At 45.9% G+C, this 16,039-nt stretch overlaps 1 protein-coding gene across 3 annotated transcripts in view; it reads left to right on the forward strand.

Annotated features, from left to right (window-relative positions):
- The window catches only part of RELL1 (RELT like 1), a 61,512-nt gene that overhangs the window by 33,334 nt on the left and 12,139 nt on the right, over window positions 1–16,039 (forward strand). For all 3 annotated transcript variants that reach the window (XM_082728923.1, XM_082728924.1, XM_082728925.1), the window contains 3 exons: window positions 6,428–6,485; window positions 8,984–9,220; window positions 11,818–11,956. In XM_082728923.1, the coding sequence (XP_082585049.1) occupies window positions 6,428–6,485; window positions 8,984–9,220; window positions 11,818–11,953 (431 nt within the window). In that variant the 3' untranslated portion in view covers window positions 11,954–11,956. The remainder of the gene's footprint in view (window positions 1–6,427; window positions 6,486–8,983; window positions 9,221–11,817; window positions 11,957–16,039) is intronic.

The following is a 16,039-nucleotide window of genomic DNA, read 5'->3' on the forward strand; positions in this document are numbered from 1 at the left end:
TTTTATTAAAAACCTGCCTTGAAGAGTCAGAATTTGTGTGAACTCCCCGGTTGATCTTTCTGGTCATCGGCAGTTCTTTTCACCTAAGCTCATGAAATACGTCAGCTTCCAGATTATTCCACCATAAGAATGTCACCTAGTGTGTTTTCGAAGAGTCAGTGGGTGTGGGTGTTTGCAGAAAGCCAGCCCAGGAGGTTCACCTTCTAATCCTGGCCTCACCTTGATTTGGGGAAAGTCATTTTACCTCATGGGTAAAATGGGGTCTCCATTTCCTCCTCTGTAAAAGGAAGGTAATAAGTAATGTTACCTCATTGCACTATTGTGACATCCTCCATTCAAGGGCTTAGTATAATAGATTTGCCTGTTCCCTGACCTTTTCTGAAGTGTTCAGACTTTTAAAAGGTATAACTTTATGAACAGAAGCATTTTTCCCTCTGGAATGTACTCTGAACTCTTGTCTTCTGAAAGGGAGGATGAACTGAATCCTGATCAGATAAATACTGGCTGTTAGCTGAGGAGGATACCATTACAGAGGGGCACAGGGCGAGGCCCTCAGTAGCTACTGGAGTGTGTGGGGCTCCTTGCCTGCATCCCCAATAGCCTCAAGGCCCAGAACCTCTAAGAGCTGGAGCAGCTGCAAGTTAGTGAGTGTGGGGCTGAGGTGGGCTACTGACCGTTGCAACAGAAATAAGTAAACCTTGAAAACTTTGCAGGGGTTCAAGTTCTTCTTTTTTCTTCTAGGATTTTATTTATTTATTAGCGAGAGAGAGTGCATGAGTTGGGGGAAGGGGGCAGAGGGAGAAGCAGACTCCCTGCTGAGCTAAGAGCTCAATGCAGGGTTCGATCCCAGGACCCTGAGATCATGACCTGAGCCAAAGGCAGACGCTTAACCGACTGAGACACCCAGGCGCCCCGGGGTTGGAGTTCTGACGTACAGCTTCCCAGTGTGCACTGTTTGCTGTGTGCCAGGCCTGTTCTCAGGGCTTTCTAGGCACTAACCACCTCATGGTTCAGATACTTCCTTCCCATTTTGCCTTTGAGAAACCGAGAGACCCACCGTGCTTAACTGACTTGCCAGCACCACACGCTGGCAGGGGCAGAGCTGAGATTTGAACTTGTGCATCTGACTCCAAAGGCCGTGCTTAGCCACTTACTGTCACTTCCTCTTTCCTTTTATCAGGAAGGAGGGATGGGAAACTTCTAACTTTTAAAGTGATAACGCCTACCGCTGGGATAGTCGATAAAACTCCTTAAGCATTAACTCACTAATTCTCAGAACCACCTTCTGGAGGTAGGTAGGTCCTTTGAGCGTCCCATTTTGCAGATGAGGAAACAGAGGCCCAGAGCTTGTACCGCCGGAGTATGGCAGGGAGGCGCCTGCAGCAGACCCCTGCTCTTCAGGGAGGCAGAGAAGCGTTTGACCATCTGGGACTAGTATGCTGTCCCATATTACATACTAGTCCCATACATACTAGTATGACCCAATTACATCCTAGTATAGAATTTCCACACCTCCCACACACATGGGCGAATAGGTCTGTCTTTTCCTATTTTATTTTATTTATTTATTATTATTATTTTTTTAAAGTAGGCTCCATGCCCATTGTGGAGCTCCATGGAGGGCCTGAATTCCTAACCCTGAGATCAAGACCTGAGCTGAGATCAGGAGTCAGATGCTTAACCAACTGAGCCATCCAGGCACCTCTGTCCTTCTCTTTTTATTTTTTAAGATTGGTGGTGGGTATTGTGGAGGGCACGTATTGCATGAGGCACTGGTGCATAAACAGTGAATCTTGGAACACTAAAAAAAAAAGATTTTTAAAAATTTACTTGCCAGAGAGGGAGAGAGAGCACGGGCAGAGGGGATGGCAGGCAGAGGGAGAAGCAGGCTCCCCACTGCATAAGGAGCCAGATGAGGGCTCCATCCCAGGGACCTGGGATCATGACCTGAGCCAAGGGCAGCCACTTACCCAACGGTGCCACCCAGGTGCCCCTGCCCTTTTCTATTTTAATGCAGTCCGTTCTCAGGAAGTGGCCTCTTTGTTTCCTCTGCCTCGATTGGTAGGTCCGATGGAGTAACACCGAAGGCACAGTCTTCCTTCTCCCTCCTCTGCTCCTCAGTTCTCTCTCCCCCTCCCCCGTTCATGCTTTCACTAGTCTACCTGTGATTTGTCCAGCCACCTGCGAGCTTGGGGGAGTGGCTCCAATCCTCTCTGTGGCCCTTGGTTCTCCTTGGCCCCCGGGAGACATCTGACCTCACTGGAACCCTTCTCCAGACGTGGCTGGTGCCGAAACCACAGCTGGGGAATTAGACCCATACTTGGGTCTCTTCCCAGTTTATAACCTAGCTTTCTAGTTTGCTTTGAGGCTTCAAGCCTCTACAGAACAAATGCCTTTTTAAATCCTTTGTCTGTGTCATTAACAGTCTCCGAACTTAGTATCTATTTAGATCTCCTTGTTGGTGTTAATTTTCCATTTTTTTTAAAATTGTAAACACACCCTAGCATAACTTTTCTTTTAAAAACTGAAAAAAAAAAAAAAAAAGAATAAAATGAAATACAACCCAGCCATTACCATTTGCTATGTTTATTTAGGTTTTCTTTGCCTATATTTACATATTTAAAAACAACTGCAATCGTGATTTATGAATAGTCTTCTGTTTTGCATTTTTAATTTGGCTGATGGGGTAATATTTCACCCGTACTCATGGTGACATTGTTTATGGCTTAAATATATCATGTCTCAAATATTGCAAATCGGGTTAGTTTATATAAATCTCTTGAGGGATAAATTTTTCAGCTGACCCGCATACTGATTATTTTCTTGCTAATCTCAAGGCTCGGATTAGCGACAGTGCTACCCTTAATTTATCTTTTTAAGTAGATTGAATTGAAAACTGTGTGGGTGGTCATTGGGGTTTTCTTGAGTTCTGTGGTTGGAAATTACCTGCAAGTCCATAGCCCAGCCTCTCTGCCAGGCCCTAAACGGTGTCCTTCGATGACAATGAAGACTATTGTGGTTACTGTCTAAGTGCCCCTGGTTAGTCACACCAGGCAGAGGGATTCTTTTGTGAAATTCTTACCTTGGGGCTCAATTTATTTTATGGCAAGGGTTCTGTTACAAATGATCATTACCGAGGAGGTCTCCTAAGCTTGCTATCATGGTCATGCTGACGTTCTTGGAGCATTGAACTATTAGCCATTTGGGTAGAGACTTGGACATTGAAGGAGTAAGAGGGAGAACATCAGAGTCGAATTCATCCACCTGAGAGACAGACGGACCAGGGCTTGTGTCCAGGTCTCTCATGCTGGCTGGCTGATTAGTTATGCTCTTTAGGGCCTCAGTCTCTACATCTGTAAAATGGGCATGATGACTCTGTCTACTCTTAGAGAGGTCAGGAGAGTCAAACATGATGAGGTCTGTAAAAAGCTTTCGGCCAGTGGCTGGCACACAGCAGCACTCTGATTTTGGGGGTGGCTGTAGTTCTTGACTGGGAGATTTGCCTTGATTGCAAAGGAATCTTTTTTTTTTTTTTTAATCATTTCATTTTTAAATGTATTTGAGAGAGAGAAAGAGAGTATGCAAGCATGGGGAAGGGCAGAGAGTGAGGGAGACAAACAGATTCCCTGCTGAGTGGGAAGCCCAAGTTGGGGCTCCATCCTCGGACCCGAAGATCATGACCTGCACTGAAATTAAAAGTCAGATGCTTAACGGATTGTACCACCCAACTACCTCTCAAGGGTATGTTTGAAGAGAAGAGTGGTGGGAGAGAAAAACAGGGCATTCTTCTTGCCTGATTTGACTGCTGCTTTATACCTAGGATCAGGCAGAAATTCAGGACAGAAGAGAGGAAGCATTTTATGAAATTATTACCCTCTAGAAAATTTCTCCTGTTCTCGACAGGTTTTCCTTGCCCTATAACTGACTGCTCCCATTCTCTGGAAACCCAGGATGGGAAGTCCAATGGACAAAATGTTGACAAGTGCCGGGAAACACTTGTTGATTGTAATTGTGAGTGATAATCAGGGAGGAGATAATATTCAATAGAACTTCATTAGATGACTGTACTTTCATAGTAATTTTACAACCAAATTAAAGCATGTGTCTAAGTCCAAATGGTGGGGTTAAGTTTTCTTAACCCAGGAAACCACATGACTCCACATACCGAACCTCCTTGGACAGGGAGGGTATGAGTGATGTTTGCATAGAAACTTGAGCCTACACTTCAAGAATTCACTCATAGCAAACAAGGGCCATTTTTAAATTTTTCTAAGAGGTAGGGTGAGGTTCAGGAATATAGAAGAAACAACACGAGTCTATTTAAAAAAACAGTTTTAAGAATGATTTTAATATATTTTAATAATCTTCCTTGATCATTTTCTGATCCCATCTTTCTAAGGGAGGTCATCGTTTTATAGGTGATTAGTTTTCTCTGGCAACTCTTTAACTTTCGTTTTTAAACAGCCCATTCTTATGAGTGCTATTGGCACTGTCTTTATTTTCACACCTTTTTTTGTTTTCCCTTTTTAATGTCTGTAGTCTTGAAGTTTAGTAAATGATGGTAGAGAATAAGTGTCAGCTGGCACATTATTGTGTCTTCCCTAAACCTTTTGTCTACACAAAAATTAATTTTCTGAATCCTTATTATTAATTAAAAGGGAAAAAGACAGACATGACTAGATCGTAGTTCCGTTTGTCTTGTAGAGGGTAGCATGCCTTTGCTGTATGGGAGAAGATTCTGCCAATTCATTTCAAAACTTTTTCAGTAATCACAGGAGTCTTATTTAGGTCAGAACTTGGGTTAGAGAATGTGCCTGGACATCGTCACAGGGAGTCTTGAAGGGCCAAGAGACTATTTCTTTTAGAAAAGATGGTATGCTATATTAATATTTCTTTTTAAGAAACCTATGCCCTTGCAAGGGTTGTGAAGGGGGGGAAATGGATCATGGGGACAAAGAAACTCTTATTATTTCCTATGCCTATAGTACACAAACAGATCTCTATCTGCGATATTATAATTTCTTAAGAGGGTGATTAGAAAAAAGATGTTGCAAAAGGCTCCTGGGCGGGGCAATAATTATTTAAATTAAAAAACTTAAATTGGGGGGCACCTGGGTGGCTCAGTCAGTTAAGCATCTGGCTTCAGCTCAGGTCATTCCCGCCTCGGGCTCCCTGCTCAGCAGGGAGTCTGCTTCTCCCTCTCTCGCTGCCCCTCCCCCATCTTGTGCTCGCTCGCTCTCTAATAAATAAATAAATAATAAATAAATAAAATCATTTTAAAAACCCTTAAATTTAATTTTTAAAAAGTTGAGAAACACTCTGTCAACCTGTAACTGTTAATACCTGAAAGCAGTAGCGTTGAAACTAGGGTTAATTTTCCTCCTCCAAGGATGTCATTTGAGCCATTAAATGTGAAATGTTGCTGTTGGCTCCCATGGCAAATAGTGATTTTTTATTCTTCCGTCTCTGGAGAATTTGTGGTTCCTCATGAGAACAGCACTTAAAAAAAAATCAATGAAAAGGTTAGGAGTCAGTAATATCACTTGGCTTTGCCAATTAACTATCCAAGAGGAGCTGGAACCCTCACTCAGTCTTTCATCCTTGAGAGTCTGACCAGTCTGTCAGAGGCAGAAAGAACATGCGTGTATGTGGGGTCGGAGCATGGGGTGGGGATCCAAGAAGCTTGGATTCAGTTTGCTTTGGTTGACAGCCTACCCCCCACCTAAAATATTGGATTTTTAAAAAATTAACATTGGAAGTCTAATTTAATTCAGTTCATGTTAGGTAACCTCTATGTGTGACCAACTCTTGGAAATGTAAGGTATCTGGCCAGAGCTAAGGTCTTGTATGGTCCTGCAGATGAGCTAAGCCAATGGCCCACCTGGAAAATTAACCTTCTCACATCCCTGATTCTGTGTGGGGTAGACTTGATGATACGTGGGTATTCAGACGTTAAGGCTAATCAGCCGGGCTCATGCAAGGTCTTAGAATACAGGTCTCTTAAGACCTATGTCTCGCTATTCGTTTAACCAAGTGGGTTGAGTACAGGGGCATAGTACCATGTAAATTTCCCTTTCGTTTCGGAGGGGGAAGAAGAGTAGTTTTCTCTGTCTGTTGGAATGATGTGTAGGAAGCTCGGCCTATGGTAGATCCGCTTTCCTATCTGTAGATTCTCTGTCGCTCGTACCGAATTCCTGCGTGGTGAAAGTTATCCACAGATGGTGCCATTTCTAGGGCTTCCCTTGGGAAAAACTTCCTTTCTCCGGGACCCTAGGGCCCTGTGAACTGTAGGACCTCAGATCTTTCCCCAACACCTTTTCTACTCTTTATTTTCCCTCCAACAGCTTTTCTGATGTGATAAGTCTGTGATTGCTCATGTGATTCATTCCATTTTAATCCTTTGCTTTCTTTTTTTTTCCCCCCTTAGCAAATGTTGATGTTTTAAAGGCAATGGTAGCAGATAACAGCCTGGGAGACCCTGAAAGGTGAGTGCATCTCTCCCCCTCCCCCATCTAGTGGCACATTTTTCTTTCTTTTCTTTCTTTTTTTTTTTTTTATGATTACCTGCTAGAGCAGGTTTCCCAGCTTTGGCCTGGTTGACATTTGGGCCAGATAATTCTTAGCTGTGGGCAACTGTCCTGTACACTTTGGGATGTTTATCAGCGTTCCTGGGCCCTGCTCACTAAATGCTGGTGTCCTCTTTCCCCACTCTGTGTGACGACCCAGAATGTCCCTGTGCATTGTCAGTGGTCCCCTGGGGTGAATTCAGCCCTGGCTGAGGATTGTGGTTGGAGAAACAATAAAGAATTTGGAGTTGGACTTGGAGTTGGGAACCTTGGTGGAGTCTCCCCTCTGCCATGTATTGGCCGCTCTGTGTGGGCCGTTAACTCACAACCCGGGGCTCAAGTTCCATCATTTGCACGTGGAGAGAACCGTTGTACTCAGTTGCTTGGGTTATTATAAGGAACACAAGGGGCTTGGGGCATTGAAAGACCTCCATGAATCGTGATGATGAAGTGAAAATCAGGCTTGAATTACAGAGAACTGTTTTTCTGGAGAGGTTTTTTTTTTTTAAATTTCTTCAGCAAGGAGCATTTATTGAATGCCTGCTCAGTGCTGGGCACAGTGCTAGAGCTGGGCTTTCACAGATCTTGGAGTCCAGAGGGCTTAGGCTGGAGGGAAAAGGAGCCTTGGGCATGAAGCCTTATGATGATGGGGAGCACGGCCTGATGATGGGGAGCACGGCCTGATGATGGGGAGCACGGCCTGATGATGGGGAGCACGGCCTGATGATGGGGAGCACGGCCTGATGATGGGGAGCACGGCCTGATGATGGGGGCATGGCCATGCTTCAGGAACAGCAAACACTAGGTGCTCCCGGGGCTCTGTGGGGCCAGAGAGAAGTCCGTGAAGGTTCACCAAAGTGCCATCTGAGCCAGACACGTGATAGGCAGAGACTGCTTGGAGGTGGAGAAAGCCCAGGGCACAAACACCGGCGTGTAAAAGCGTGGAGCAGAGAGTTCAGCCTGGGGCCACCAGAGAACATGGCGGATAGTAGCAAGACGGGCCAGGAAGGCAAGTTGTTCCAAGGGACAGGGCGAGGAGTTTGGACCTTTCCCTGTTTACTCTGCGGGTGGTACACCAGGCACATCATAGCTAATCTATAGTGTGTCACACCGGCGTGTTAGGTGTGCCCTTTGTCGAGGTCCCTCCGAATGCAGGTGGGTCAGGCTAGGAAGCTCTGGCAGTGTGGTTCAGAGGGATGTGCGAGCTGCGATTTCTCTCACAATTCCAGCCCTGATCACAGATGCCTCCCTGGCGTTTGGACCATCTCATCTCTGAGCCTGTTGGCCTCCGTTATTTTGGGGCGATGGACAGTGCCTGTCATTGGGTTTTAGGGACTTGAGAAATGTTTGTCGAATGAATGTTGTTAAACTTATGACTTTCCACAGTGTGGTGTTAATTTCACATTTTTTTGGTATCAGGAAGCTGCTGCTGTGTGTTTTTATTTTAGCAATCTAAAGAGCATCCCTGAAGAACACTGGAAAACTTCTGGCTATCTTTGATGTTTGAAACGGTCTCCTCTACCATGCACACTGCTTTTTAAAAGTGCAAGTGGGCCGGTTTCCGGGAGCAGAAAGGCTGCTTCATGCTGTCATGAGACTTGCGTGTGCCTCTGGGGCTGTTGGCCCGGGCTCAGGGCTCAGGGCTCGGGCTCCGTGGGGACATGCCGCTCCACCTCTCCGCCCACCTGCACCACGTCAGAGGGCTGATTCCTGGTCAGGCCAGCCCTGTCCTGTTTTAAAGCCTCCTTTTCTAGTGGACCGGAGTGTTGGTATGCCTTTCGAAGATGGCGAACATCTGACCTATATATGTCTGCTTTTTATATTTTGGATGGTCTGGCTGGATTTTTTTCCAGGCTGTCAAAGAATGCAGTCTCTCTTGTTTTCTGAGGCACTGTGGCATGGTGGTTAAGATCATGGTTTCTAGAATTAGGCTTTCCCGATTTGGATCTCAGATCCATCACTTACTAGCTGCGTGGCCTTAGGCGAGTTACGTTAACTTTTCATTTTTAAAATGAGGAAATTCGTAATATCAACCTCATCGGTTTTGAAAACATGGCAGAATTAACATGTATGAAATGCTCAGAATACGAATGTTATCTGTTTCTGTTACTGTTGTCAACACCATCAACATCTCTGGAGTGTCCCTTTTGAGATCTTGACTTAAAAGCTTTCTTCCTTTGATGCAGTAGTCAGCCTGGATCTGATCTCCTAGTTTAAATTGTTTGATCGTTCATGTGGAATTTACATGTTTTCTCTTCTTCAAGGCACGTATGTTCGTGGGATCTGTTTGTTTAGAGACCCTGGCAGGTGCTGGGCTGTGATTTAAAGCCGCTCCTTGCCTCGCAGGGGAGAGCTTGCCTCAACTAGTCCTTTTTTTTAAGTAACCAATTCTACCTTTTCCTTTCTCTCCACCTTAGCCCAGTGACTCCCAGCACTCCTGGGAGCCCACCTGTGAGCCCCGGACCCTTGTCACCAGGAGGCACCCCGGGGAAGCACATCTGTGGCCACCATCTGCACACGGTGGGCGGGGCTGTCGAGAGGGACGTGTGTCAGCGGTGTAGACACAAACGGTGGCACTTCATAAGACCCACCAACAAGTCCAAACAGGGCCACGCGAGGCGTCAAGGAGAGGTCACGGTCCTCTCTGTTGGCAGGTAAGATCCCTGTGGAGTCTGGGTTTGTGTGACAGGGGCTGTTTCTGTGACATGCTGGGCTGTGTGGATTTGTGTGTCCCTGTTAAATATAGAGTATGATGTCCTAAGCCTGGTTCCGGTTATAGCTCTGGTCTTTCTCCACGTCTTCTGCTCTGAGTTCTACATTTTTCCAGCAGCAGAAGAACCCTGAGAGGTGGCTATGCTAGAACATATGTCAAGTGTATTAATTAAGGTAAAAAAAATTTAATAACTTGCGGTATTAGGGTTCTCTGGGAAACAGAGCTAATACATATATATAGATATGTATACGAGGAGATTTATTATAGAAGTTGGCTTGCATGATTATGAAGGCCAGAGGTCTCCACAAACGGCTGTCTGCAAGCTGGAGACCCAGGAATGCTGCCGGTGTCATCAGCCCCATTCTGAAGGCCCAAGAACCAGGAGGCCGGCGTTCGAGGGCAGGTAATAAAGAGAAAACCAAATTCTTCTGTCCTGGGCCTTCTTGTCTGCTCAGTGTCTTAAGGGACTTGATGACAGTCACCGCACTTGGCCAGGGCAGTCTTTTCTCAGTCTTTGGACTAAGAGCTGATGAAGCTGTCTTGGAAACGGCTCACAGAGACACCCAAAAATAACGTGGTCCCTGCTCTCTGGGGGTCTGTTCGTCCAGTCAGGTTGACCCATGATGCTCGCCGGTGCACGGGTTCTAACCGATAAAGCCCAAACCTCACACAGAAGTTTGTGTTGCGCTTGTGCGGACTGACACACCAGCGGGCGGCTCTTGGAGTAGCTGCCCAGGTGCTCTCCCTCTTGTGGCTCTGCCACATCTGCCGGCAGAAGGAGAAGGAACAAGGAAGACCGTTCCTACGAGGTTTGATGGGAGAGGCCTAGAAGGGGCACAGTTCATCTTCGTGCCCAGGCTGCTGTCTGGACCTCACTTGCCTACATGGATTCCTGCGACTGATTTCTCTTTGGTCATGTTACCTCTGTCCTGTGCACCTGTCCTCGGCTACCATGGCCTTGGGGCTTCTCTGTGGTATAGAGCGCTCGCACTTCCAGGGGTGAATCCATTGGACGGCGTGGAGAACATTGGTGCAGGGGGGTCTCCTGCAGGGTCCGCTGCAGCCATCCTGAGTCCCGGGCAGGAACCAGCTGGCAAAGGCGGCGTTTGGGAAAGCAGCAGGGGTTGTGGTTACAAGTGCGTGTGCAGGAGCTGGGTGCGGGGAGCAGATTGGCTCTTCTTTCTCTACAGACATGCTCTGGAGTGAGGGGTCTGAACTCATCGCATCTCCCTCGTTTGCGTGCTGGCACGACTGCTTCTGAACTTGCTCACATAGTTCTGTGCCTCAGTTTCCCCCTTTCTTACACGAGGAGGACGTAACACTCACCTCACGGGGTTACTGGGAAGATTAAATCAGTTGACTCACGGGAAGGTCTTAGGCCAGTTTCTGGCACTCACTGTGCCCTCTGCTGTTGGCTACTGTTATTATTATGATTTTGATCTGACTGTTAGCCTCTATTGCACAAGCAACAAGGAGGAGAGTGCAGGGCTGTTTCCCACTTAGAGCAGAAGCCTGCAACTCATGACCACACTGTTTTATTAAGAGGCAGAGTCATGGGAATTTGTGAGTGCGGCATGTAATGAGAACCTGGGGCTTGTTTAGACAAAGCGTATTTTGTTTGCTTTAGAAAAAAAAAATCTGCTGAAATTTTCAGCTGAGATTCAGCGTGGCTCTTGTCAATGCCCAAATGCAGTTAGTTCTCTTTCTTGAGCATTTGCTTATAGCTGGCTTCCCTGATCCTTCTTTTACTTCTTCAGAGGCTCTCTCCTCCTTGTGGTTGGTGAGCTCATTTAGACGACGAAGAAGGAGAATGTATTATCCTTTAGATCGTTTTAAGGGAATTTTAGACCAGAACTTGAGAGAAGCTATTATGAAAGACTTCAGTCAAACTGAGTCAATTTCTTTAATTTCTCTTTGAATTCTTCATGAAAATCCCTTCCTTAACTTCCTGAACTTTTTCCTAAATCCTTCATGAAAATCAGCCCCCATTTTCTTAAAAAAATAGTCAAAAGCCGAACACATAGAGAAACCCTACTGCCAACTGATGCTGATAAAGGACACAGTTGGGGCCCCTCTGGCCGTGTGTCTGCAGAGATAAGACTGTCTGAGGGTGCACTTGACTAAGGCAGCTCTCAAGTGAACCTTCTGGTAGCATCAGTCTAACTACAAGCTAGTTGTGCCTTTAGCCCGCCCTCTGTGGTTAAAACAACCGATGGTCAATCCATATCCTTGTTGGGAACCACAACCCTGAGGCTGTTTAAAATTTGAGTGCTCATGCTTTTTAATGCATTTTTCATGCTCTAGAAAGTATCCAGCAGAGTGTGTGATGTGTTGACGGAAAGTCACCTGGAAGGTTTGGCAGGGGACAGGGGCATTTGTGGGTAGGAATGCCCCCCTCCCCTTATTGAATGTGGAATTTTTCATTGATGTCCCACCTTTTGGCTGAATTTGTTTGGGACCCTCTAGACTTCTGACTCACTCTTGAGTCTTGTTTCCTGGGAAAGCAAAACCCACCACACCTGCTCTTCACCCCCTCAGGTTTAGAGTGACGAAAGTGGAACACAAGTCAAATCAGAAGGAGCGAAGAAGCTTGATGTCCGTTAGCGGGACCGACAGCATCAATGGGGAGGTGCCTGTGACCCCTGTGAAGAGAGACCAAAGTGACATGGAGTAGCAGGTGAGTCACAGTTTGGGTGACACGGGGAGTGGGATGGGCGCGGTGGGGAGAAGGTGCTCAGAGCCTCCCTGGTGGGTGGGCGTGTGGGAATGACGGGGCAGGGAAGCGAGAGCTGGTGGGGCTGTGGGGGATTGAAGGTGATTCCTCGTCTGTCCAGGGCTTTTGGTAAAGAGGTCACAAACTTGGGTACCTCCAGGGGCCTGGCCGGCATGGTGATGAGGAAAGAGGCTTGCTTAAGACGCAAGGTGGCATGGTGGGGATTGTGGCAAACTAGAAACCCCAGCCTGCCCATTGGGCTAGCGTTACCACAAGGCAGAAGGCTCTGAAGCATCGGTGGATCTTATGCAAAATAAGGTGGATATCCAGACTTCAGAAATGTGGAATCGCCACAGGTTTTTAAATGTTGGCAGCTTAAGAAATATGCTTTACAAAACCATGCAGGCCAAATGAAATATAATCTTGTCATTTCTGGGAAACCTGTGATTTGAAAAAGGCTGGAACATGCAAACCAAGGCTTTTTCGTTTAATTCAGTTGGAAACCAGTTTTCTTTGATGTGTCACGGGTTCTAAAATCGCTCTCCTAGGACTGTTACTCTTCCAACCAAATATTTTGAAGTGATTTAAGAAGCAAAAGCGAATGAATGCTTCTCGGTGGGGCAGTTTTCATTCTGGAAGATAGTGCTTGCAAAAGAAAAAAGGCTTGTGATAATTTGATATTGGCTTAGCTTTCATCTTGCTCTTTTCTTTCTGTTCTGGCTTGAGGAACGTTCACCCCTTTCATGTTTCTTATTATGTGTAAGAGGGTGGGGGTGAGGCCTTGGGAGGGATTAGGCTCTGAAAGCTCCAGGGGCACAGTCAGAGCCTGAACAGGAGGGCAGAAGAGGTCACAGTTGCAAAAGGGGGAAAGGATGGGGTGTGGGGAGGTGGCACCGGCTGAGTCTCGAAGGTGCCCAAAAGAGGCAAGGCTGAAGCTAGGCTGGGGAGTCAAGTGAGGGGTGGCCGGAGCGGTGGATTCCGAGAGGAATGGCTTTCAAGGAAGCGTCTCTGATGATCCGCCCAGGCTCAGAGGGGTTGAGGGTGTTTTGGAAGACTTGTGCTCCTGAATTCTGCAAGACAAGGGGTTCTAAGCTTCCAGTGTTAGTTCCTGCAGTCTTGCGTCTGGGAAGATTGGGCTCCTTCCCCTGCATCGAGGAGCCAACTAGAGGCTTTCCTTAAAGAAGAGAAACAGAGTAGAAAAGTCTATCTCTGATTTCTTAACCAGTTACTGGTGCCCTGGGAAGGGAACTGAGAGAGATTTAGGAAAAGAAAGAGGAGGATGAAGGTAATAATAAAAGCAACTGATGTCAACTCAGTATTCTAGTCTTCTGGGCATTGTACTGTACAAATCTCGCATGTTGCCTTTATCAGCGTCTCTCAATGGGATGGACACTGTTACCCCAGTTCTACAGATGAGAGCACAAATGAAGGGAAAGGGTAAGTTACATGTTAAGGTCCCTTAGCTGGAAAGAGGAGCTGATTTGAGCCCAGGTCTCTGACTACAGACCAGCTGTACTCTTCTTCATCCAAGGAGGCTCACGACGAGGTAGCCCTAGACCCGTGAGTGGGGGGCATTTCCACCAGTGATCCAGAAGCTTGTAGTCTAATATGGTAGCCACTAGTCACCCATGGCTCCTTAAGTCTAAGTTAATTAACATTAACAATTTAGTTCTGCAGGTATTCTAGGCCCTTTTCACATGTTCAGTAGCCAGAGTTGGCCAGGGCCCGCCATATTGGACAGCACAGATCCAGGACATTTCCATCATCGCAGAAGGTTTTATGGAACAGAGTAGATGCTACGTTAGGGATTCCGGATTAGAATCTGGAGTGACTTTGGTAAGTAAGAGGAGCAATCTGGTTAAAGTCATGAGGCCCTTGATCCTGAGAAGAGAAGCACCTGACTTCCCAGGTGTATGGTGAAGAAGGCCCAGCCTGCTCAGCGGCAGGGAAAGCTATGGGCTGTGATGACAGTCTGCCTCCAAGTCAGCAGCCCAGCCTTGTGTCGGACGTTGGAGCAGACCACATGTAGGAAGACAGTGCTGTCCCTCAGGCAGGACGTGCAGGGCGATCCTCTGTCAGGCTCGGCCCTCCAGGTTTGGGCCTCTACTGCGCAGAGGGAGAAGCACTTGAGATTTGAGAAGGTTAAAAGAAGTAGGATTGCTCAGCTGGGTTTCTTGGTCCAAATTCTTCCGTATCTGACTCTAAGAACTGGATTCAATCATCTGAAATCCTGACTGTGTCGGATTTACAATTTGATATTCTCCGCAAAGCACACAGTCATCCCCTAGGATCTTGTAAGAATGTTGCGTTTGACTAGAAGATGTGGTCTCACCCGCTAGCTTCACCACTTCGAAATTGCCCTTTACCCGGTTACGCCCACTTCCACCCAGTGTCCTTGAATATGACATAAGGATGTTAAGCTCACTGATGGAAGGCAAGTGCCAACAGCGTGTGTGGCATGTAGTTGGCTCTCAGTAGAGGGTAACTGCATTGTGCCGTGCCCTCCAAAATCCACAGCGAGCTCGTGAATGACCTTAGAAGGGGATGTGTTTTCTGAGCCTTTGATGGTAATTAATTTTGAAATTAAAAATGAACGTTTTTTAATGGAAATTTTCAAACAAACTCAGAAGTGGAGAGAATGCTATCGTGAGTGCTCCTGGGCCATAGATTAATTGAATTATAATGCCTGCTGTGTCTTGAGGGTTTACTGTATACTTGGCATGCTTCGAAAGTCGCATTCTGCATAGTGATTTAACAGCAGTGGGTAGGGACTAGTACATACCCCATTTTGCAAATGGAGGTGATAAGCACAGGGGGTTTAAGCAACGTGGGTGTTCAGAGTGACGAGAAGCAAGAGGAAGGGGAGAGTTCAGAGCCCATCCCAGACAGCCTGGCTTCTGGAGTCACAGACTTGACCGCTCACCTGGGTCTGGGAAAGAAGGTCCCGTGGTCAGAGCCTGCTGGGCTTGAGACCTGCGGAGTGGCCATGTCTGATGACCCTAACAGAGCACAGACTCTGAAAAAGAAGGGAAAGAAATATTCATGGGCGTTTAGAAAACTTATTCATTAAAATTTTTCCTGTTAGACATCTTAAGATTCCCCCTACCCCCGCCCCACCAAAGAGTGTGTTTGGGGTGTTTAACAGGACTCCATTTTCCAACTGGAGAAATCGTGACATTCTTCCGTCTGGGCCTCATATCTCTGGTTCGGACTGAATTGGAAGATGTGCCCTAGACTATAGCGAATAAAGTAAGACAAGAGGGTTATGTATCTTTCATGTAGTTTATGGTAGTTCTTAGAGTTATGTATTTTTCGAAAAGCGAGTTATGTATTTTTCGAAAAGCAAAAAATGCTTTTATGTTTGGATTTAGCGTAGACTTGATCTAAATAGTGACATGCAAAATCATCTCCACTCATGGGTTTGGCTTCTTTCTTTTATTTTTTTTCTTTTTTTCAAATTAGAGATTGATCCTGGAAACTAGTCTTAGGGTTTCTCTTTCTCTCTCTTTCCTTCTCTTTTTAGAAAACAAAATCTTTTGTTTGGCATTTCTTCTTCCCCTTATTTTTTCCCCCCTGTTTCATTGGCCCATCTTCTTTTTTGTAGTTAGATCTAACTTGCTCCCTGCCTGATTTATTTTGGCAGTGCAGTTAAAATGGTCTCTCTCTCTCTCTCTCTCTTTTTTTTCTCACAGAAAATGTGTTTTGATTTCTTAGAAGAATAAGCTTTTGTTCTTTGAAGTTAAATAAATCAAATGCTTTCAGCCTCCAAATCCTACTGCCTCGTCTTCATGATCATTGGTCTTTCACTTTTTCAAAATGAAGCTGTGGTAAGCATTTGATATCACACATTTCTGAAGTATGTGCTCTTTTTTGCATCTTCTGGTAGGATCTCATTGAAACACTGATTTGGGAAATGTACATAACAGTATTATTTACATCAAAACAAAAATTAATAATATTAGACATAGCTTTTTGTCTTATACTGTTTTATTCCTGAAGTGATTCTGTTAATTCTTTTTTTTTTTTTTTTCTTAAAGATGTGATTTA

Source organism: Mustela nivalis, assembly GCF_964662115.1.
Source record: "Mustela nivalis genome assembly, chromosome: 4".
In the NCBI taxonomy this organism is placed as follows: Eukaryota; Metazoa; Chordata; class Mammalia; order Carnivora; family Mustelidae; genus Mustela; species Mustela nivalis.